This window comes from Columba livia, unplaced genomic scaffold (genome assembly GCF_036013475.1).
Source record: "Columba livia isolate bColLiv1 breed racing homer unplaced genomic scaffold, bColLiv1.pat.W.v2 Scaffold_277, whole genome shotgun sequence".
Lineage (NCBI taxonomy): Eukaryota > Metazoa > Chordata > Aves > Columbiformes > Columbidae > Columba > Columba livia.
Window position 1 is genome coordinate 16,969 of NW_027043314.1, and position 23,222 is coordinate 40,190.

The 23,222-nt window shown below is 54.7% G+C and overlaps 3 protein-coding genes and 1 long non-coding RNA gene across 8 annotated transcripts; 3 read left to right on the plus strand and 1 right to left on the minus strand.

The window, feature by feature from the left end:
- Positions 1-1,811: 1,811 nt before the first annotated feature.
- Positions 1,812-6,416, minus strand: LOC135578045 (uncharacterized). 3 transcript variants are annotated; one of them, XM_065048233.1, is made up of 7 exons: positions 5,932-6,416; positions 5,313-5,489; positions 4,888-5,043; positions 4,320-4,421; positions 2,962-3,064; positions 2,642-2,704; positions 1,812-2,554 (listed from the first exon to the last, which is right to left on the minus strand). In XM_065048233.1, exons 1-7 carry the CDS (start codon positions 6,049-6,051, stop codon positions 2,418-2,420), a joined length of 858 nt encoding a protein of 285 aa, XP_064904305.1. In that variant the 5' UTR covers positions 6,052-6,416; the 3' UTR covers positions 1,812-2,417. The 3 variants fall into 3 exon arrangements, with proteins under 3 accessions (XP_064904305.1, XP_064904304.1, XP_064904303.1); XM_065048232.1 differs by lacking the exons at positions 1,812-2,554; positions 2,642-2,704 and having other exon boundaries at positions 2,712-3,064; XM_065048231.1 differs by lacking the exons at positions 1,812-2,554; positions 2,642-2,704; positions 2,962-3,064 and having other exon boundaries at positions 4,284-5,043.
- A 3,016-nt stretch (positions 6,417-9,432) lies between these two features.
- LOC135578044 (uncharacterized) lies at positions 9,433-13,457 on the plus strand. 2 transcript variants are annotated; one of them, XR_010469435.1, is made up of 3 exons: positions 9,433-9,789; positions 10,113-10,681; positions 11,162-13,457. XR_010469435.1 is itself a non-coding variant. In XM_065048229.1 (2 exons), exons 1-2 carry the CDS (start codon positions 10,073-10,075, stop codon positions 11,519-11,521), a joined length of 969 nt encoding a protein of 322 aa, XP_064904301.1. In that variant the 5' UTR covers positions 9,433-10,072; the 3' UTR covers positions 11,522-13,457. The 2 variants fall into 2 exon arrangements, 1 of the variants encoding a protein (XP_064904301.1); XM_065048229.1 differs by having other exon boundaries at positions 9,433-10,681.
- An 800-nt stretch (positions 13,458-14,257) lies between these two features.
- On the plus strand, positions 14,258-16,429 carry LOC135578046 (uncharacterized). Of its 2 annotated transcripts, XM_065048235.1 has the most exons (4): positions 14,258-14,744; positions 15,187-15,363; positions 15,633-15,788; positions 16,255-16,429. In XM_065048235.1, the coding sequence occupies exons 1-4, from the start codon at positions 14,625-14,627 to the stop codon at positions 16,384-16,386; spliced, it is 585 nt and encodes a 194-aa protein (XP_064904307.1). In that variant the 5' UTR covers positions 14,258-14,624; the 3' UTR covers positions 16,387-16,429. The 2 variants fall into 2 exon arrangements, with proteins under 2 accessions (XP_064904307.1, XP_064904306.1); XM_065048234.1 differs by having other exon boundaries at positions 15,633-16,429.
- Positions 16,430-16,721: 292 nt separating this feature from the next.
- On the plus strand, positions 16,722-18,864 carry LOC135578047 (uncharacterized). Its single transcript, XR_010469436.1, has 2 exons — positions 16,722-18,034; positions 18,122-18,864. It is a non-coding gene; the product is annotated as an uncharacterized LOC135578047 (long non-coding RNA).
- The last annotated feature ends 4,358 nt before the right edge of the window (positions 18,865-23,222 follow it).

Consider the following 23,222-nt stretch of genomic DNA (forward strand, 5'->3'; position numbering starts at 1 on the left):
GGGCTGGACGTGGCTGGGGGTGCTGGCACGGCCACCCTGGGGACAGGGGGTCCCTGTGCACAGAGGGCTCCCACTTGCAGAGCTCATGGCACTGGGCACCAGTGGGGTTGGTTCATGGGCTGCTGGAAAGCGGTGTCCCCGACAGCAAAGCTGCCACCAGCAACAAGTGAGCTCTTACATGACCAAGACCTGCCTTGATATCATCAGAAGAAATACAGAAGGACTTGTGGGCAACGGGGAGGTCGCCTTGGGCATAGTGACCATGAAATGATGGAGTTTTCTGTTCTTGGAGAAGTTAGTAGGGTGCTCAGCAGAACTTCCACCTTGCACTTCCCAAGAGCAGACTTTGACCTGTTCAGGAGGCTGGTTGGCAGAGTCCCTTGGGAAGCAGTCCTGAAGGTCAAAGCAGCCCAGGAAAACTGGTCTGTCTTCAAGAAGGAAATCTTAGAAGCACAGGAGCAGGCTGTCCCCGTCTGTCTAAAGATGAGACGGCAGGGAAGAAGTTCCAGCCTGGCTGAATAGAGAGCTGTGGCTGGAACTTGGGAATAAAGGGAGAATTTATAAACTTTGCAAGGAGGGGCAGGCTGCTCAAGAGGAATACAAGAATGCCGCAAAGCTAGGCAGGGAGAAAATTAGAAAGGCCAAAGACCAACTAGAGCTGAGCCTGGCCACCACTGCGAAAAGTAACAAGAAATGTTTCCATAAATATATGAGCAACAAAAGGAGGGCTAAGGGGAATCTCCATCCCCTGTGGGGTACGGCGGGAAACACAGCGGCAGAAGACGAGGGAAAGGCTGAAGTACTAAATGCCTTCTTTGCCTCAGTCTTTAAGAGTCAGAGTGGTGGTGCTCCAGGTACCCAGCACCCTGAGACAGGAGGCAGGCTCGGGGTGCAGAATGAAGCCACAATAATCCAAGGGGAAATGGTTAGCGACCTGCTACACCACTTGCACACCCACAAGTCTATGGGGCCAGATGGGATACGCCCAAGGGTGCTGAGGGAGCTGGCCAAGGTGATCACTAAGGCACTTCACACTATCTATCAGCAATTCTGGTTAATTGGGGAGGTCCCAGTTCACCGGGAGTTGGCTAATGTGACGCCCATCCACAAGAAGAGCTAGAAGGAGGATCCAGGGAACTACAGACCTGTCAGTCTGGTCTCGGTGCCAGGGAAGGTCGTGAAACAGAACATCCTGAGTGATATCACACAGCACATACAAGAAAACCACGTGATCAGGACCACTCAACATGGGTTTATAAAAGGCAGGTCTCGCTTCACCAACCTGATGTCCTCTTACAACAACGTGACCCACCTAGTAGATGAGGGAAAGGCCGTGGATGTTGTGTAATTAGACTTCAGTAAAGCCTTTGACACCCTATCCCACAGCATCCTCCTGGAGAAGCTGGCAGCTCCTGGCCTGCATGGGTGTATTCTTCAGCAGGTAAAGAACTTTTCCCCAAGTAGCAAGAGACAGGACAAGAGGAAATGGCCTCACATTGCGCCAGGGGAGGTTAAGATTGGATATTAGGAAAAAATTCTTCATGGTGAGGGTGGTGAAGCAGTCTGTTCTTTCTAAAGCAGGAAGGGACACAGCCAATGTCTCTGTGCTGCAAGTTCCTACTACAGCTTTCAACTTTCTGAGTTTCTGCAGGGCTTAGAAACTGTCCTGGTTTTGTTAAAAGCAAGACCAGTTCTCTTTGAGTGATTTTTCTTTCATCTATGTTCTTCTAGGTGGCTTTCTGAGTTTTAGCCTGCATATTTTTCCTCGGATGCTGTACTCGGTGCTGATAAGAGACCAGAGGAATGCTGAAGAAGCTCGTGTTTAGATTTATTACTATGTTAGCTAAGAAAGTCTGATAAGTTGGGAGTAAGATCCCATGCAAACTGCCTAAAATCAGCACTGGGTTGTGGTTCCTTTAACCAATGTCCCCATGTCCATTCCTCATGGCGTGGGACATCTCAGATGAGTGCCGAGCAGGGTGACACACCACAGGGCTGAGGTGCCTCCCATCCCTTGGAAGTGGCAACAGAAGGCCAGACAGACACTGTAACTCCTGCCTCTGTGTGTAAAAGGGACAGACTCTGTCTCTGAACATCCCTGGGTGCAGAAGGAGTCCAGGATGCCAGCTTAGATGTGGATGCCTGACAGACCCTGACATTTCTGTGTGTGAATCCAGGAACAAACCCCACTGGCCCAGTGAGATCCATCTCAGCTGCCCTGGACAACCTCATTGCAAGTGCTCCTGTCTGCTACGTCACCCTTGCCCATGATGCCGGGCTGTGCTGTCAAAAGTGCCACAGCAATCAGAGAGGTTCTGGGGTCCTTGGAAAAGCCAGACATCCAACCCAACTTCAAGAAGGGCTCTTTATTAAAATCCAGCCATTTTTCCGCAAGCAGAGCTGCTCCTCCACCTGGGTCAGTGACGCCAGCAGCACAGGGCTTGCAGGGCCCATCGTGATCGTGGCTGCTCCCTTGGACTGCTCAGGATGACAATGGTCTGAGCAGCGAGGGAGCGGACGAAGGATTTACTGTCCTTCTCCAAGGGCCGAAGGGCTGCAACAGAAAGAAGCAGAGCCCGGATGATCTCCCACGTCTGCAGAGACACCCAGGCATCCCCTCCCGACCAAGCTCCCTACTCACCACTGCAGATCTCAGCCAGCTTCTCCTCCTCCTTTTGGTCCCTCAGGGGCCGCGCAGCCAGCCCTGGGCACAGAGTTCCATCAGACTCCTGTTCCCTCCCCCTCATCAGAGCTGGCCCCAGGGGATACCCCAGAGCTGACATAGCGGGACTGAGCAAGGCAGCCACCAAGCCCACCTGTGTGGGCAGGGCTGGGAGGGGAGGCCAAGGCCCTGCACGGGGCAGCTGGGGCTCTGAAGCCACAGGGCTGCTCCTTGTGCCAGAGCAGCAGTGGGGACTGGGGCCAGGCTGCCAAGAGAGGGACCCTGGGGCTGTGACTCACCGATGAACCTCACGGCCACCTCTCGCAAGCTGGCCTGAGCATCCCTCAGGTATGGCAGGCTCTGACTCAAGAACTCTTGAGCCCTGCTCCTGTTCTGCTCCAGCTAGAGAGAGCACAAGGGTGTGAGCATGTCACTGTCTGCACCCCACCCTGAGCTGGCTGGACCAGTCCCTCCTCCCAGTAACCCAGGTTTCCCTTTCCCCGCAGGCCACTCCTGCCCCCCAGCCAGTAGACCTGTTGGGCTGAGGCTGAGAGACAGACACAGGCAGAGTGGTCCCAGGGGTGCTGAGAGTCCTTCTTCCCACCGGGAGTGGGGCAGAGGGAAGAGCCCTTGGGGGTTCTGTTCTTGAGGACAGGGAACACCAAGTTGACACCAAGTTGGGAGGGAGTGTCGACCTGCTAGAAGGCAGGAGGGCTCTGCAGAGGGATCTGGATAGACTGGAAAAATGGGCTGATTCCAATGGGATGAAGTTCAATAAGGCCAAATGCCGGGTGCTGCACTTTGGTCACAACAACCCCCTGCAGCGCTACAGGCTGGGCGCAGAGTGGCTGAAGAGCAGTCAGACAGAAAGGGACCTGGGGGTGCTAATTGACAGGAAGCTCAACATGAGCCAACAGTGTGCCCAGGTGGCCAAGAAGGCCAGCGGTATCCTGTCCTGTATCAAAAACAGCGTGGTCAGCAGGACAAGGGAAGTGATCCTTCCCCTGTACTCTGCATTGGTGAGGCCACACCTGGAGTATTGTGTTCAGTTCTGGGTCCCTCAGTTCAGGAAAGACATTGAAGTGCTGGAGCGGGTCCAGAGAAGAGCAGCAAGACTGGTGAAGGGACTTGAACATAAGACCTATGAGGAGAGGCTGAGGGAGCTGGGGTTGTTTAGTCTAGAGAAGAGGAGGCTTAGAGGTGACCTCATCACTCTCTAGAACTACCTGAAGGGAAGTTATAGCCAGGTGGGGATTGGTCTCTTCTCCCAGGCAGTTAGCAATAGGACAAGGGGGCATGGGCTTCAACTCTGCCAGGAGAAATTTAGGCTGGATATTAGAAAGAAATTCTTTACAGAGAGAGTGGTCAGGCATTGGAATGGCCTGCCCAGGGAGGTAGTGGACTCACCGTCCCTAGAGGTTTTTAAACTGAGATTGGACATGGCACTTAGTGCCATGATCTAGTAAATGGACAAGAGTTGGACCAGGGGTTGGACTTGATGATCTCTGAGGTCTTTTCCAACCCAGTTGATTCTGTGATTCTGTGATTCTGTGGTGCAGCTCGGGGCTGCAGCAGGGCGGGCAAGGCACATCTGCAGAGCCCACAGCCCAGACACGTGGGGCAGCCCTCAGTCAGCCTGGGCCTTCGCTGTTCTCACCAAGCTCTCTCCAATCCTCCATGTCTGCTGAGTCCGCACTAGGTGTTTGAGCTGCTTCCATTTCAGGAGCTCTGCTGCACCAAGGAGGGTTTCCCTGGCGGCCTGCGGAACAGCAGAAGATGGGACATGGCACCCACAGTCTGCATAAGGAGACCTGGCGTACCCCCATTCTCGGCTTTGTTTCTGGAGCACCTGCCCTTTGGGGGCAGCGACATGCCCTGGCCCAAACATCTGGGGCTCTCTTGGGCACAGCCCTGGGGGACAGGGACTGAGGCTCAAAGCTCGAGACCCAGCACCTGCAGGGACAGCTGAGGAGCCCGTAGGGATGCACCTGTTCAGGCCTCGGTGGCCACAGGCTGCTGCTGAGCCCTGTGAGACCAGTTATGGCAGGTGGTGGAAATGGCCATGGCAGCTTCTCTACCGCTACTCGTGCTGGGTCTGTAAGGACCCTTCCTATGGGCTGGAGGAGGCTGCCAGTTGCCAGCAGCCCTGTCCCCTGGTGCCCAGGCCACCTGTGTGCTGTCAGCACACCCCTCTCTGCCTCAGTGCTCAGCGTGGAAATCTGTACCTTGGCCACGTTGTTGCTCTGATCGTTCAAACGAAAGAAGAGGGGGAGCAGTGCACGGTGCACGTAGCTCTTAATCCTCGTCTTGTCGTGCGCCATCACTGACTGCACCCGCTCTCTGAAGAGACAGATGGAGAGCTCTCGGAGCTGGCTGGACTCCTGGGAGGAAGGAGGAAAGCCGGACTTCAATCCCAGCAGCTCTCTGCCCATGGTGAGCAGGGGCAGTATCGGGGCTGACGTGAGGGGAGATGCTCCAGGGTCAGGTTGTGCAGCAGGGAGCTGTGCTGGGCTGTAAAGCCCAGAAGCCATCCCACGAGAGCCCAGGGGAGCAGAGCCTGCTCCCAGTGCTGTCCACGGGGCTGGGCTGAAGGGCAGCTGTCACTGCAGGCTGCCCACCCCCAGGGCTCAGTCTCCGTCATCAGCCTTACATCATCAAAGAGGGGCAGGAGCTTTTCCTCCAGCTGCTCGACAGTGGGTCTAGCCTCTTCCCTCTTCAGGTGTCCCATCACGCTGCAGAAGAATGTCAGGACTTTCCTTTTCATTTCTGTGTTGCTGTAGTCGAGCAACCCCACGACTTGTGGCAGGAGGGACTGTATTTTTCTTGCCTGTATGAAAAACAGTTTCACTTTTGTGAAAGGATCAAAGACCACCCGGGCGAAAAAGCCAGTCACTGAGCACCAGCCTCCTGTCCAGCTTCGTGGCAGGTGGTGGCACAGGAATCTCTGTGGCAGCCTCCTGGCAGGTGGTGGCCATGGGCACAGCCACGGAGATACAAGAGAGCAGGGCCAGGGCAGGGAGGGTTGAAAAGCAATGACTCCCTGTGGCCTGCTCAGCCATCCCCTTTTCCCACAGGCCCCCATGGGCAGATGTCTTGGAGAGACTCCATGCCTGGAAAGCTCCCCAGGCAGCCATCAGGCCCCAGCACGGCAGGGAGGGCATGTGGAGCTCTCACCCACTGCCTGACCCCCAGCCAAGGCCAAGCCACCACCTCACCCAATGCCCCAGCCCCACCTGCCAACATGGCTCCCTTGACACCGCCCCGCTCACCATGTCAGGTCTTTCTGACCCACTGATGACGCCTTCGGGAAACATGGAGTCTATGACCAGGAGTCTTCTGCGCGAGTCTTTTAAGATCTTCTTCAGAGGCCGGGGTGTGGAGATCATCATGTCCCACAAGTCCAGGGCAGTCCCTCGAGAGAGCGCTCTGTCAGCAGGGCAGCCTGGGCCACAGCAGCGTGTCCAGGCTCAGCGCTGCAGGACGCTTGGGATGCCCTGGGCAGCAGCAGAGGGCTGAGCTGCTGCTCCCATGGGGCTGGCAGGAGTGCAGTGGGGGGCTCTGGGCTGTCTTGCTCAGCTGCGGCTGCTGCGGGCCTGGCTGACCCCCAGCGCTGGAAAATGTGGTGGGATGGAGGGTCCTGCTCCTCGGGGGTGTCCTGCAGGATTCCTTGTCTCTGTGCCCCTCTCCCCACAGGGAACAAGCCCTCATGGCTTTTGGGGCCAGTACTATCCCAATATTTGCCCCCCATCCCATCTTTCCCCCCCATCCTCATTTCTCCCCCCACTCCCCTTTTTGCCCCCCATCATTGTCCCCCCAATTCCCCCACTCTTTGCTCCCCCATCTTTTCCCCCCATATTTGCCCCCCATCCCCATCTCTCCCCTCCTTCCATCTTTCCCCCAGTCTTTGTTTTCCCCATCCCAATATTTGCCCCCCATCCTTGTCGCTCCCTCAAGCCCCATTTTGCCCCCCCATCCCAATATTTCCCCCATCCCCATCTTTCCCCCAAGTCTTTGTCCCCCATCTCCATCTTTCCCCCATCCCCATCTCTCCCCCCATCCCCTTTTTGCCCCCCATCTTTGTCCCCCCCATCCTTGTCCCCCCATCCCAATATTTTCCCTCCATCCCCATCTCTGCCCCCATCCCAATATTTGCCCCCCATCCCCACCTTTTCCCCACCCCCTTTTTGTCCCCCATCTTTGTCCCTCCATCCCAATATTTGCCCCCCCATCCCAATATTTGCCCCCCCATCCCCATCTCTCCCCCCCATCCCCATCTCTCCCCCCCATTTTGCCCCCCCATCCCAATATTTGCCCCCCCATCCCCATCTCTCCCCCCCATCCCCATCTCTCCCCCCCATCCCCATCTCTCCCCCCCATCTTTGCCCCCCCATCCCAATCTCTCCACCTCATCTCCACCTTTACCCACCCAGGCCGGCCATGAGCTGCCCCCACGCCCTCATCAGCTTTGATGTTGAGGCCCCCACGACACTGCTGCCCTGCAAGGTGGGGACTCCCCCGTTTCCCATACCCCACTCTGTGGGAGGTACTGTTAGCATTCAAGACACATAACCACAGGTGCAGTTATATGCGGTGCTTTATTTCAGCGCTGGGAAACCAGGGGTTCGCACCCAAAGCTGGCTTCAGCCACTGATTCAGTTTACACCATATTTATACAATTTGATCACATACATATGCATTACAATTCTTGACAACCATTAGCATATTCCACACCTATTCTAACACAAATTATCTATCTAAGCAATGCTAAGTAACATTCGCATGTTTATCAGTTATTTCTAAGTTACCTGTTTTAAAGAATATATCATAAATCTATATCAATCTTAAGAATAGGGTATGTTTTAAGTTACCTGTTCTAAAGAATATGTCATAAATCTATGTCAATTTCAGGAATAGGGTATGGTTATATAAAATCATGCTTGAATGCACATTCTGAACCTGGATACAGTATCAAAGCTAAGAATCTTGGATACGGTCTACAGAATCAAAACACAGCCCACAAAATTCAATTCAACTATAACAGTACCACTCACCAGGGGTGGACAACCACTGTAACCTCCCCCCTCCCCCATTTTATTTGTTTTTTAGGGCAGCTACTTTGGCTCAGACGACCTGAAGGTTTTGGTGCTGCCCTTCTTACACCAGTGAGTGCCAGGGGGGTCTCACCCCGACTCTTTTCACCCCTCCCCCCTCAACTTCATCCCCTCACCCTTTTCTGTGTCCCCCCCCCAGGTATTACTCCATTTACGACTCCAGCGGCCGGCAGGGGCTGCTGGACACGTATCACGAGGGTGCCTGCTGCTCCCTCAGCATCCCCTTCGCCCCCCAGGCCCCCCCGCCAGGTGCGCTGGGGAGGCTGTGGAGGGGGTGGAAAACAGGACCACCCCCACAACACAGCCCTTACAGCGTGTGCCCCGCCTCCAGGAACAGCTCTAGCTGCCTCCGGCAGACTCTCTGCTGCCCCTGGCAGACTTGGAGCAAGGAGCTCCTGAGCGCAGCTCACATCTTTCCCCAACGAGGAGCACACGAGCGCAGCCCACACCTTTCATCACTGCCTCTGGCAGAGCTGCAGCACCAAGGCATTTTTCCGAAGCATCCGCCTTCCCCATCCTTAGTCATAGCCTTTGACTGCAAAATGGAGGAGAGACCTCTGATCCGACCTAGGCTGGCTTGGCAGGCAAGACCCCCCAGCTGCCCCAGGGTGGCCTGGCAGGAGGAGGTTGGGGCTCCCCAGGAGCTCAGATCTCCACTGGACCCCAACCAGGTGGATGTGGTCCAGCCACTGCAGATCGGTGAGTGAAAGGCCCTGATTGTCTGGCCAAGGTGGGGCCCAGCTATGGCTCTCTGCTCCACACTGGCATCACGTTTCCCCACAGGCTGGCAGGGGGTTCCCACGGGTGGTGATTATGCTGCCTGAAGTCCAGGGCTGCTCTGAGCTGGGAGCTGGCACCAGCACAGCTTCTATGGGCAGAGGGGACCCAGATGCTGCTCCAGGGCACTGGCAGCGAGAGGCAGCTGGGTGGGCAGGAGGCAGCCGTGCTGTGGGACGGGGACCTTTCCTGCCCGTCTGAAGCGAGTTCCTCACCCACTGCACTGGGGGCTTTCCCCGTCCTGCCTGGCTCCAGCATCTCAGCCCGTCTGCCAGGCACCCTCCAGCCGTGACACGCATGGGAAGACCGTGCCAGGGCAGCGGGCACTGGGATGGACATGGGGCAGAGCTCCTTCCTCTGCTCTGTCCTGCCTGCAAACCCTCTCTGCAGCCCTCCCTGCTCTTCTCCTTTATTAGATGCTGGCTGGTTACCTGTCTACCAATTTGAAAGGAGACACGTGGACTCCATCGTGTCCTTTGTCAGCAGCCCAGAAAAGGTAACCATGGCCTTTTGGAAGGCGGCTGAGCCAGTGTCTGCTGACAGAGGCTCTGCTGCGGGGTGCTGGAGGGTGCTGGCTGGGCAGAGCTGCTTATCCCAGGGCACTAATTGGCACTGCACCCCCACACTGTGGTGCTGCTGGCTGTGTGTCCCCATCTCACACTCCCTGTTTGTCTCTCTGTCCCCTTGTTGCCAGGAGGAGAGCCAGAAGATTCCGTTTCTTCAGAACGTTTGTGACCTGTGCTACAACAGCAAGCACCACGGCCCTCCACAGGGCCTACATCTCTTCTGCCAGAGATATGGTCTGGCAGAGAATATCAAGGTGAGGGGAGACGTGGCGCCTCTGGGGAAGGGGGTGATGCCCCCGGCACCCTGTGAGGACAGCGTTGGGCAGGGCCAGGGGCTGGTGGCACTGAGTGCTGGCAGCTGCCAGGTCCCATCCCGGCTGTGCTCTGCAGGTGCTGCTGGAAGATGAGCCCAGAAACAAACTGCGCACGGCGGTGGGGTGGAACGCCATGCTTGCCATTGCTTACCTGCCCATCCCTCCCGGGGACCCCTGTACGAGATCTCGAGGCACTGCTCCAAATACCCAAGTGTGACTGGCTCCTCTCTCTTTGCAGTGCAGTGGAGAGGGTGCTGGAGGGCAAGGAGGCAAGCCTCCTCCAAGCCTGCTTCTCTAGTGTCTTCTTGCTTCCTCCAGAAGAGAAAATGCAGGATATGGGCCATTATCTCTTCTTAAAAGTAAGTGCTTGGTGAACTGCAGGACCCAACAGTCCCTCTGGCTGCTCCCTGTTCACCCCATGCTGATATATAACCAGAAAGACAAGGCAGGGTTGTTCTCAGCTCTGCATTCACACCCTCATGCCTTCATCTGCTGACAGTTGGCCTGGCCACATCCAGTGCCAACTGCTGCTCTGCCCGTAGCAGATTATTTGCCTCTGAGTCTCTCCCAGGCACAGCAAATCAGCACAGGAGTTGCCTCTTGGCACTGAGAGTTCATATCAGTCCCCCGTGTGTGAAACAGATGACAGGAAACACGGCCAAAACTCGTTGTCTCCTTGCAGACCATGGAAGCCATGGACAACATGCTACAGGCATTGGTGCTCGGCTCTTCAGCCTCCAGAGTCAGCGAGCTGCTCCAGAATATCTTCCAGGTCTGGCGTGTGCAAAGAGTGGGCTTCACAAGGACTGTTCCTCACCCTGGGGGACAGGGTGTCCACTCTGGAGTGGACAGTCCCACCCGGTGCCGTGCAGAGAGAGCGCTGCCGGGAGGGTGCCCACCTCCCCGGGGAACCAGGGGCTGCCCGCCAGGCTCTTCCGCAGCACAGTGGCCGCAGAGGGTGACATCTGCCTCCCTGCCTGCCCACAAGGCCCAGGGCATTTGTTCCAAGCCTGCCAGGGGCCCGAGGGCCAGAAGCCCACTACAGGCTTTGCTCGAGAACAGAGTCCAGCCCAGGAGTTGAGTGGTGCTACTTCTGCTGGAGCGGTGGCTGCTCCCAAGGCTCACCAGCAGCTTCTCTCTTCCCAGATGCTCTTGACCTTCGCCACCTCTGAGAGAAAATGTGTGCAGGAGAGGGCTGTGGGGAGGATTGAGAAGATGAGCTCTGCGCTATTCAGACATCCCACACTGGCGGTAAGGAGCCAGGCACCCTCCAGCCAGGCCGTCTCCCCATCCCTGCACCCCAGAGCAGCCTGCAGCTGCCCCATGCGGGGCTGCTGCCCAGGCAGCTGCTTTGGGAGCTGTGGCCGGCACGGGTCTGCAAAGCCCTGACTACCCACAGAGCCAGCCCTGGACACACGCTTGGGTTCCGGGCTTTGGCACCAGTGTCCCAGCAGCAGCCCCAGTCCTCCTGGCCACCAGCAAGCCCTGGTTCATGGCAGGGCCAGCACCTTGTGCCCATGAGTCCAACCCTCCTCCCTCACTCCAGGGCCTCTGTTCTCATCCTCCCCGTGCAGTCACTGCCGCCCCTGCTGCCAGCTTTGCTGCGGGCTCTGCCACCAGCACTGTCGGGTGTCTCTGCAGGGCTGCTGGCACTGCCTGGCTAAGCAGCAGCATCAGGGCACTCGGTGTGATTTGGCTTCACTTCCTTCTTTTCTTTCCTTCCTCCCATAGTCCTGTGCGAGATACCTCAGAACTTCTGAAAGGACAGATGTCCTTGTGTTCATCGAGGTGATGAGACACACCAGCATCTTTGACAAGAAGCGGGCAACAGACTTGCTGGACATGGTCATGGAATTCCCTGACTTCTGGCTGGCGGATGTAAGTGGCCAGTGGCTGGGTTGCCCTACCAGGCTTCAGCCCTGTCAGGCCTTGTTCCTTCCTCCATCCCTACCCCCCAACCCCTGGTGTCTCAGGAATGTGAAGCCACATGAAGGTGGCAGAGAGGAATGGGAAGGACAGCTGAGGAAGTGGCTGCACTCCAGAGACAGCGCCATCCTCACCTGTATCTCCTCCAGCTGCCAAAGATCATGAGATGCATCCACAAAAACCTGGACAGCTTCAACACAGCACCAGCTCGGCAGAGCGTGGAGTCCCTGCTTCTGCTCATGGCTGACAGAAGACCATGACAGAAGATAGTCTGTGAGTCCCATACTAAAATAGAGCAAGTACCAATTGAACAACGGACAAAAGAGCTTGTTAAGAATGCCATGATAAAAAGAGGTGACTGCTTAAAGTTGCCAGGAGCAGAATTTGTAAAGATATGATGATTTCATAATATTGGGTATTGCACGTATGAAAAGTGGACCACCAAAACAGTATATGAAAAGGTTGAGCGAGCCTATTGGGAATGTAAAGATCAGGATAATCAGAACATAACTGAATCATGGGATAACATGTGGACGTTGAGTATAGTACAGCAATATCAATATAGCGAAGCATTTCCATGGTGTATACGATGGACCAATGTAACAAGAGGAGTAACAGTACCGTGGTGGAATTGCTCTCAAGTAATGACCTGCCAGACAGATGTGAAAGAAATACCTCTGTCCATCATTAAAGTTGCAGTAATCGCAGGTTGCATTTGTCAGAAACAATTGGATCCAAAGGAAGCAATCAAAATAGGCATTGATGGAGATAAGATAGATTGTAGAGGAACTATAGGTAGTGTGGGACATTTGGTTTGGGCCTTAAGTGATGGAACCTGGACAACACATTTACCGATAGCAGGATCAGTAAGGGAGGTTACTTTGGGGTTACCAACCCTATGTCCCATTTGGAAAAGGTCACCCTTGAAGAATAGGCAAGAACTCCTACAAGTTAGGCACAAGCGAGAGATAGATGAAGACGATGTGTGGCACGAGCCATTGGGTAGTGTTAAATTCGGCTGGGCATTAGAATCTTTCTTTGCACCAATCGCAGCCTATAGAAACAGAGAAATGATTGACAGATTAATTGGACAGATGGATCGATTGGCAAGGGTAACCAAAAAGGGTTTTCGAGAATTCAATATACAATTGCAAGCTACGACCAAAATGACTTTGCAGAACAGAATGGCACTTGACATAATGTTGCTAAAAGAAAATGGGGTTTGTGGATATTTAAAAGATAGGGTTGACCACTGCTACATTCATATCCCAAACGTAACCTCTGAAGTGGAAAAAGATATTTCCCAATTAACCCAAACAGAAGAAGAACTGCAAGCGGAAAAACAAGATGTAGAGCAGAGCTGGGTTGGGGCCTTGCTAAGCAAATTGAACCTGAACCTGGGAGGATGGGTACATTAGTTATTGGAGAGTTTATTTTTGCTTGCCATTATAGTTGCTCTTTTCTTTTTGCTTTATGCTTGTATTAAGCATCAAATAAGTCAATCAAAGGCAAGGAACGACCGCATCTTTACTGTCCTTAGCAGATCCACTTTTGACAACCCTCCAGCTTATAAGGAAAATATAATGTAGTGAAAATGCATTGTCTAGGAATAGAAAAGCATTTTCAAAGGGGGGAAATGTTATAGTTGAATTGAATTTTGTGGGCTGTGTTTTGATTCTGTAGACCGTATCCAAGATTCTTAGCTTTGATACTGTATCCAGGTTCAGAATGTGCATTCAAGCATGATTTTATATAACCATACCCTATTCCTGAAATTGACATAGATTTATGACATATTCTTTAGAACAGGTAACTTAAAACATACCCTATTCTTAAGATTGATATAGATTTATGATATATTCTTTAAAACAGGTAACTTAGAAATAACTGATAAACATGCGAATGTTACTTAGCATTGCTTAGATAGATAATTTGTGTTAGAATAGGTGTGGAATATGCTAATGGTTGTCAAGAATTGTAATGCATATGTATGTGATCAAATTGTATAAATATGGTGTAAACTGAATCAGTGGCTGAAGCCAGCTTTGGGTGCGAACCCCTGGTTTCCCAGCGCTGAAATAAAGCACCGCATATAACTGCACCTGTGGTTATGTGTCTTGAATGCTAACAGTACCTCCCACAGAGTGGGGTATGGGAAACGGGGGAGTCCCCACCTTGCAGGGCAGCAGTGTCGTGGGGGCCTCAACATCAAAGCTGATGAGGGCGTGGGGGCAGCTCATGGCCGGCCTGGGTGGGTAAAGGTGGAGATGAGGTGGAGAGATTGGGATGGGGGGGCAAAGATGGGGGGGAGAGATGGGGATGGGGGGGAGAGATGGGGATGGGGGGGCAAATATTGGGATGGGGGGGCAAAATGGGGGGGAGAGATGGGGATGGGGGGGAGAGATGGGGATGGGGGGGCAAATATTGGGATGGGGGGGCAAATATTGGGATGGAGGGACAAAGATGGGGGACAAAAAGGGGGTGGGGAAAAGGTGGGGATGGGGGGCAAATATTGGGATGGGGGCAGAGATGGGGATGGAGGGAAAATATTGGGATGGGGGACAAGGATGGGGGGGACAAAGATGGGGGGCAAAAAGGGGATGGGGGGAGAGATGGGGATGGGGGAAAGATGGAGATGGGGGACAAAGACTTGGGGGAAAGATGGGGATGGGGGAAATATTGGGATGGGGGGGCAAAATGGGGCTTGAGGGAGCGACAAGGATGGGGGGCAAATATTGGGATGGGGAAAACAAAGACTGGGGGAAAGATGGAAGGAGGGGAGAGATGGGGATGGGGGGCAAATATGGGGGGAAAAGATGGGGGAGCAAAGAGTGGGGGAATTGGGGGGACAATGATGGGGGGCAAAAAGGGGAGTGGGGGGAGAAATGAGGATGGGGGGGAAAGATGGGATGGGGGGCAAATATTGGGATAGTACTGGCCCCAAAAGCCATGAGGGCTTGTTCCCTGTGGGGAGAGGGGCACAGAGACAAGGAATCCTGCAGGACACCCCCGAGGAGCAGGACCCTCCATCCCACCACATTTTCCAGCGCTGGGGGTCAGCCAGGCCCGCAGCAGCCGCAGCTGAGCAAGACAGCCCAGAGCCCCCCACTGCACTCCTGCCAGCCCCATGGGAGCAGCAGCTCAGCCCTCTGCTGCTGCCCAGGGCATCCCAAGCGTCCTGCAGCGCTGAGCCTGGACACGCTGCTGTGGCCCAGGCTGCCCTGCTGACAGAGCGCTCTCTCGAGGGACTGCCCTGGACTTGTGGGACATGATGATCTCCACACCCCGGCCTCTGAAGAAGATCTTAAAAGACTCGCGCAGAAGACTCCTGGTCATAGACTCCATGTTTCCCGAAGGCGTCATCAGTGGGTCAGAAAGACCTGACATGGTGAGCGGGGCGGTGTCAAGGGAGCCATGTTGGCAGGTGGGGCTGGGGCATTGGGTGAGGTGGTGGCTTGGCCTTGGCTGGGGGTCAGGCAGTGGGTGAGAGCTCCACATGCCCTCCCTGCCGTGCTGGGGCCTGATGGCTGCCTGGGGAGCTTTCCAGGCATGGAGTCTCTCCAAGACATCTGCCCATGGGGGCCTGTGGGAAAAGGGGATGGCTGAGCAGGCCACAGGGAGTCATTGCTTTTCAACCCTCCCTGCCCTGGCCCTGCTCTCTTGTATCTCCGTGGCTGTGCCCATGGCCACCACCTGCCAGGAGGCTGCCACAGAGATTCCTGTGCCACCACCTGCCACGAAGCTGGACAGGAGGCTGGTGCTCAGTGACTGGCTTTTTCGCCCGGGTGGTCTTTGATCCTTTCACAAAAGTGAAACTGTTTTTCATACAGGCAAGAAAAATACAGTCCCTCCTGCCACAAGTCGTGGGGTTGCTCGACTACAGCAACACAGAAATGAAAAGGAAAGTCCTGACATTCTTCTGCAGCGTGATGGGACACCTGAAGAGGGAAGAGGCTAGACCCACTGTCGAGCAGCTGGAGGAAAAGCTCCTGCCCCTCTTTGATGATGTAAGGCTGATGACGGAGACTGAGCCCTGGGGGTGGGCAGCCTGCAGTGACAGCTGCCCTTCAGCCCAGCCCCGTGGACAGCACTGGGAGCAGGCTCTGCTCCCCTGGGCTCTCGTGGGATGGCTTCTGGGCTTTACAGCCCAGCACAGCTCCCTGCTGCACAACCTGACCCTGGAGCATCTCCCCTCACGTCAGCCCCGATACTGCCCCTGCTCACCATGGGCAGAGAGCTGCTGGGATTGAAGTCCGGCTTTCCTCCTTCCTCCCAGGAGTCCAGCCAGCTCCGAGAGCTCTCCATCTGTCTCTTCAGAGAGCGGGTGCAGTCAGTGATGGCGCACGACAAGACGAGGATTAAGAGCTACGTGCACCGTGCACTGCTCCCCCTCTTCTTTCGTTTGAACGATCAGAGCAACAACGTGGCCAAGGTACAGATTTCCACGCTGAGCACTGAGGCAGAGAGGGGTGTGCTGACAGCACACAGGTGGCCTGGGCACCAGGGGACAGGGCTGCTGGCAACTGGCAGCCTCCTCCAGCCCATAGGAAGGGTCCTTACAGACCCAGCACGAGTAGCGGTAGAGAAGCTGCCATGGCCATTTCCACCACCTGCCATAACTGGTCTCACAGGGCTCAGCAGCAGCCTGTGGCCACCGAGGCCTGAACAGGTGCATCCCTACGGGCTCCTCAGCTGTCCCTGCAGGTGCTGGGTCTCGAGCTTTGAGCCTCAGTCCCTGTCCCCCAGGGCTGTGCCCAAGAGAGCCCCAGATGTTTGGGCCAGGGCATGTCGCTGCCCCCAAAGGGCAGGTGCTCCAGAAACAAAGCCGAGAATGGGGGTACGCCAGGTCTCCTTATGCAGACTGTGGGTGCCATGTCCCATCTTCTGCTGTTCCGCAGGCCGCCAGGGAAACCCTCCTTGGTGCAGCAGAGCTCCTGAAATGGAAGCAGCTCAAACACCTAGTGCGGACTCAGCAGACATGGAGGATTGGAGAGAGCTTGGTGAGAACAGCGAAGGCCCAGGCTGACTGAGGGCTGCCCCACGTGTCTGGGCTGTGGGCTCTGCAGATGTGCCTTGCCCGCCCTGCTGCAGCCCCGAGCTGCACCACAGAATCACAGAATCACAGAATCAACTGGGTTGGAAAAGACCTCAGAGATCATCAAGTCCAACCCCTGGTCCAACTCTTGTCCATTTACTAGATCATGGCACTAAGTGCCATGTCCAATCTCAGTTTAAAAACCTCTAGGGACGGTGAGTCCACTACCTCCCTGGGCAGGCCATTCCAATGCCTGACCACTCTCTCTGTAAAGAATTTCTTTCTAATATCCAGCCTAAATTTCTCCTGGCAGAGTTGAAGCCCATGCCCCCTTGTCCTATTGCTAACTGCCTGGGAGAAGAGACCAATCCCCACCTGGCTATAACTTCCCTTCAGGTAGTTCTAGAGAGTGATGAGGTCACCTCTAAGCCTCCTCTTCTCTAGACTAAACAACCCCAGCTCCCTCAGCCTCTCCTCATAGGTCTTATGTTCAAGTCCCTTCACCAGTCGTGTTGCTCTTCTCTGGACCCGCTCCAGCACTTCAATGTCTTTCCTGAACTGAGGGACCCAGAACTGAACACAATACTCCAGGTGTGGCCTCACCAATGCAGAGTACAGGGGAAGGATCACTTCCCTTGTCCTGCTGACCACGCTGTTTTTGATACAGGACAGGATACCGCTGGCCTTCTTGGCCACCTGGGCACACTGTTGGCTCATGTTGAGCTTCCTGTCAATTAGCACCCCCAGGTCCCTTTCTGTCTGACTGCTCTTCAGCCACTCTGCGCCCAGCCTGTAGCGCTGCAGGGGGTTGTTGTGACCAAAGTGCAGCACCCGGCATTTGGCCTTATTGAACTTCATCCCATTGGAATCAGCCCATTTTTCCAGTCTATCCAGATCCCTCTGCAGAGCCCTCCTGCCTTCTAGCAGGTCGACACTCCCTCCCAACTTGGTGTCAACTTGGTGTTCCCTGTCCTCAAGAACAGAACCCCCAAGGGCTCTTCCCTCTGCCCCACTCCCGGTGGGAAGAAGGACTCTCAGCACCCCTGGGACCACTCTGCCTGTGTCTGTCTCTCAGCCTCAGCCCAACAGGTCTACTGGCTGGGGGGCAGGAGTGGCCTGCGGGGAAAGGGAAACCTGGGTTACTGGGAGGAGGGACTGGTCCAGCCAGCTCAGGGTGGGGTGCAGACAGTGACATGCTCACACCCTTGTGCTCTCTCTAGCTGGAGCAGAACAGGAGCAGGGCTCAAGAGTTCTTGAGTCAGAGCCTGCCATACCTGAGGGATGCTCAGGCCAGCTTGCGAGAGGTGGCCATGAGGTTCATCGGTGAGTCACAGCCCCAGGGTCCCTCTCTTGGCAGCCTGGCCCCAGTCCCCACTGCTGCTCTGGCACAAGGAGCAGCCCTGTGGCTTCAGAGCCCCAGCTGCCCCGTGCAGGGCCTTGGCCTCCCCTCCCAGCCCTGCCCACACAGGTGGGCTTGGTGGCTGCCTTGCTCAGTCCCGCTATGTCAGCTCTGGGGTATCCCCTGGGGCCAGCTCTGATGAGGGGGAGGGAACAGGAGTCTGATGGAACTCTGTGCCCAGGGCTGGCTGCGCGGCCCCTGAGGGACCAAAAGGAGGAGGAGAAGCTGGCTGAGATCTGCAGTGGTGAGTAGGGAGCTTGGTCGGGAGGGGATGCCTGGGTGTCTCTGCAGACGTGGGAGATCATCCGGGCTCTGCTTCTTTCTGTTGCAGCCCTTCGGCCCTTGGAGAAGGACAGTAAATCCTTCGTCCGCTCCCTCGCTGCTCAGACCATTGTCATCCTGAGCAGTCCAAGGGAGCAGCCACGATCACGATGGGCCCTGCAAGCCCTGTGCTGCTGGCGTCACTGACCCAGGTGGAGGAGCAGCTCTGCTTGCGGAAAAATGGCTGGATTTTAATAAAGAGCCCTTCTTGAAGTTGGGTTGGATGTCTGGCTTTTCCAAGGACCCCAGAACCTCTCTGATTGCTGTGGCACTTTTGACAGCACAGCCCGGCATCATGGGCAAGGGTGACGTAGCAGACAGGAGCACTTGCAATGAGGTTGTCCAGGGCAGCTGAGATGGATCTCACTGGGCCAGTGGGGTTTGTTCCTGGATTCACACACAGAAATGTCAGGGTCTGTCAGGCATCCACATCTAAGCTGGCATCCTGGACTCCTTCTGCACCCAGGGATGTTCAGAGACAGAGTCTGTCCCTTTTACACACAGAGGCAGGAGTTACAGTGTCTGTCTGGCCTTCTGTTGCCACTTCCAAGGGATGGGAGGCACCTCAGCCCTGTGGTGTGTCACCCTGCTCGGCACTCATCTGAGATGTCCCACGCCATGAGGAATGGACATGGGGACATTGGTTAAAGGAACCACAACCCAGTGCTGATTTTAGGCAGTTTGCATGGGATCTTACTCCCAACTTATCAGACTTTCTTAGCTAACATAGTAATAAATCTAAACACGAGCTTCTTCAGCATTCCTCTGGTCTCTTATCAGCACCGAGTACAGCATCCGAGGAAAAATATGCAGGCTAAAACTCAGAAAGCCACCTAGAAGAACATAGATGAAAGAAAAATCACTCAAAGAGAACTGGTCTTGCTTTTAACAAAACCAGGACAGTTTCTAAGCCCTGCAGAAACTCAGAAAGTTGAAAGCTGTAGTAGGAACTTGCAGCACAGAGACATTGGCTGTGTCCCTTCCTGCTTTAGAAAGAACAGACTGCTTCACCACCCTCACCATGAAGAATTTTTTCCTAATATCCAATCTTAACCTCCCCTGGCGCAATGTGAGGCCATTTCCTCTTGTCCTGTCTCTTGCTACTTGGGGAAAAGTTCTTTACCTGCTGAAGAATACACCCATGCAGGCCAGGAGCTGCCAGCTTCTCCAGGAGGATGCTGTGGGATAGGGTGTCAAAGGCTTTACTGAAGTCTAATTACACAACATCCACGGCCTTTCCCTCATCTACTAGGTGGGTCACGTTGTTGTAAGAGGACATCAGGTTGGTGAAGCGAGACCTGCCTTTTATAAACCCATGTTGAGTGGTCCTGATCACGTGGTTTTCTTGTATGTGCTGTGTGATATCACTCAGGATGTTCTGTTTCACGACCTTCCCTGGCACCGAGACCAGACTGACAGGTCTGTAGTTCCCTGGATCCTCCTTCTAGCTCTTCTTGTGGATGGGCGTCACATTAGCCAACTCCCGGTGAACTGGGACCTCCCCAATTAACCAGAATTGCTGATAGATAGTGTGAAGTGCCTTAGTGATCACCTTGGCCAGCTCCCTCAGCACCCTTGGGCGTATCCCATCTGGCCCCATAGACTTGTGGGTGTGCAAGTGGTGTAGCAGGTCGCTAACCATTTCCCCTTGGATTATTGTGGCTTCATTCTGCACCCCGAGCCTGCCTCCTGTCTCAGGGTGCTGGGTACCTGGAGCACCACCACTCTGACTCTTAAAGACTGAGGCAAAGAAGGCATTTAGTACTTCAGCCTTTCCCTCGTCTTCTGCCGCTGTGTTTCCCGCCGTACCCCACAGGGGATGGAGATTCCCCTTAGCCCTCCTTTTGTTGCTCATATATTTATGGAAACATTTCTTGTTACTTTTCGCAGTGGTGGCCAGGCTCAGCTCTAGTTGGTCTTTGGCCTTTCTAATTTTCTCCCTGCCTAGCTTTGCGGCATTCTTGTATTCCTCTTGAGCAGCCTGCCCCTCCTTGCAAAGTTTATAAATTCTCCCTTTATTCCCAAGTTCCAGCCACAGCTCTCTATTCAGCCAGGCTGGAACTTCTTCCCTGCCGTCTCATCTTTAGACAGACGGGGACAGCCTGCTCCTGTGCTTCTAAGATTTCCTTCTTGAAGACAGACCAGTTTTCCTGGGCTGCTTTGTCCTTCAGGACTGCTTCCCAAGGGACTCTGCCAACCAGCCTCCTGAACAGGTCAAAGTCTGCTCTTGGGAAGTGCAAGGTGGAAGTTCTGCTGAGCACCCTACTAACTTCTCCAAGAACAGAAAACTCCATCATTTCATGGTCACTATGCCCAAGGCGACCTCCCCGTTGCCCACAAGTCCTTCTGTATTTCTTCTGATGATATCAAGGCAGGTCTTGGTCATGTAAGAGCTCACTTGTTGCTGGTGGCAGCTTTGCTGTCGGGGACACCGCTTTCCAGCAGCCCATGAACCAACCCCACTGGTGCCCAGTGCCATGAGCTCTGCAAGTGGGAGCCCTCTGTGCACAGGGACCCCCTGTCCCCAGGGTGGCCGTGCCAGCACCCCCAGCCACGTCCAGCCCCAGGAACCCCGAGCAAGTGGAAACTACAACTCAGCCAATACCAGAAAAAGAAAAAGAGCACAGGTCTGAAAAAACATGAATAAATATCTTTACAGAAAAAAATAGAAAAGTAAACCTATTTACAGAAAGAAATGCAAACTACAACAAATGAAATACAATCAACATACTACTTGATACATACAACATAAATATACACTACACTATCAATAAATACACCCTACAAATCAATACACTATGTAAATACACACAACAAACTACTAACTCCCTCTTCTATCTCTCTCACCCCACCAGACCCATCATCAACATATAATCTACCCATCCACTTCCATTTCCTCTATCCACTTTCCTTCCATTTCCACTATCCACTTCCATTTCTTCCTCCGCATCCTCATCCACTTCCATGTCTTCATCCGTCTGCACTTGATCTACCTCCAGGTCTTCTTCAATGTTTTCATCCACCTTCATCTCCTCTACCTGCTCATTCCCCATGCAGCAACTGGCTCTCCAGCCCCCAGCACAGTGTGGTGTAACCTAAGGCAAAAGCCAAGCAGAAAAGTGCATTGGTCCCGCCCTGGGCTGCTCAGCAGAGCTGTGGGATGGGAGTCTCAGCACCCCTGACCCCTCTTGCTGCCCAGGGACAGCTGTGGGGTGATGGGTCCCCTGGGCACTTCGCCAGCAAGAGCTGCCTGGAGTTTGGGCAGCTCCTGGGCCACCAGCACCCACGGGCCAGCACCTACATCCAGAGCATCCCGTGCTTTGTGCGCTTCAGCATCTTGTGGAGCAGCTCTGTGGGAGTGGAGAGGGCAGGGGTGAACAGCCATGCCCCTGCCCCTCGGGGCGTCACAAGCAGAGATTCCGGCCCCACACCTCCCTTGGTGCCCAGAAGCTCCTTACCTTGCTCAGGTGTTTTTTGGCTCCGTGCTGCTCCACAGGCAGGGCTGGGCTGCCCTGGCTCCAGCCTGGAAAGGGGCAGAGAAGGCACGGGCTCAGGCTCCTGGCAGCACCAGCTGCTCCCACTGAGCATCCCTCCAGCACGAGCCCAGGGTGCCCTGGACTCCCACGGGGACGTGTCCCCCCAGTCAGGGATGCTTGATTTCAGCAGGGGACGAGCAGCCCAGAAGGGCTTCTCCCAGCCCATGGCCTTGCAGGGGTGGGTGGAGCGGACGAGCTGAGCTCCTGGTCCCCAAGCTCCCCAGAGTCGGGTCCCCACTCCACGCCAACCCCGCAGTGCCTGCTCCAGCCTGCCCGGGCAGTGGAGGTGCCCAAAGCCATGGAGCGGGACTGTACCTCCAGCAACACAAGTCTCCTCTTGCTCCGGAGCTTCACAACAAAAGACGGGTGAGCCAAAAAAAGCGACTGAGGCATTGGGTGTAGGTGATTGGTTGGGTTAAGCGGTTGAGGCGCTGGGAACAGGAGAGAAGGTCTGGACTGGGACCAGGGTAAGTGGGAAGAAAGCAAGAGGAGCAGACAAGGGCAGTGCTGAGAGCTGGAGGGGGTCACTGTTTTGTGGTTGTTGCTGGAAACCGGCGCTGCAGATGGAACATGGGCTGTGACATCACATCTCGGTTGCATGGGCACTCTGCTGTCGGCTGCGCAGCAGGGATGGGGATGACCCCCTCTCAATGGTGGTTATGGATGTACTAACCTGCCTTTTCACCAATTTCATCATCCCAAACAGTTATGCTTCCATGCTGCCTTGAGTGGTTATTTCCAACCATCCTGTCATGCCCGGCAGCCATCCTCACCCCTCAGAAATGTTGTTCTCCAATTGGTTCCTGCAGTAGCTGAAGTTTATCTCACTGTTCATGGACATCCCTTTGCAGGCTCTGACCTCGCTCTGCCTCTGTACAGCACAGCCACTCTTCCTTGTGGGCACAAATGGCAGCGCAAGGCGGAACCTGGGTAGAATCCAGGAAGACTCTAAAGCCCTAGGGGTGCCAGTGAATTAAAGTGGTGCCCAAGTCATCTTCTCCTCCATTCTATCATTGTTATGGCTTAAGGCAAGGCCTCAATAAACCGTGGCAGATGCTCTCTGTTATCCCCTTTACCTCCCGCCACCCCTTCCTTTAGATTGGAAAGATGATAAGAAAAATAAGAGGAAAGGAAGAGATACAGCCTTCAAGTTGGAGAGTTTTAAAGGGTTTTACTAATGCCACTAATAAATAGAGAATATATACAAAATATACAAACCCAATGTCAAGTGCTGGATGTGCAGTTGGCGTCACTCAGCAGCAGAGCTGGGTGTGCGGGGCTGGCGGCTCCAACACCTGCAGCTCAGGCCCCTGGAAGTCACGGGCGGGACTGCACAGCAAACTGGAACCTGGTTGCAGGATGCAGGGCCTGAGGCCTGTAGATCACAGGCAGACAGACAGGCTTCTCTCCAGATGCTGGCCATGGTCGAAGAGAGAGTGACCCTCGTGATCACCCTCTTATATAGGGGGTATGACAGTTATGGGCTGGAATAATTCCGTTGTTCAGTTCTAGTAACCTGTTCCATCCACCCCTCCCCAAACCTGCCCCTCTCACAACGGAATGTGGGAAAACTTA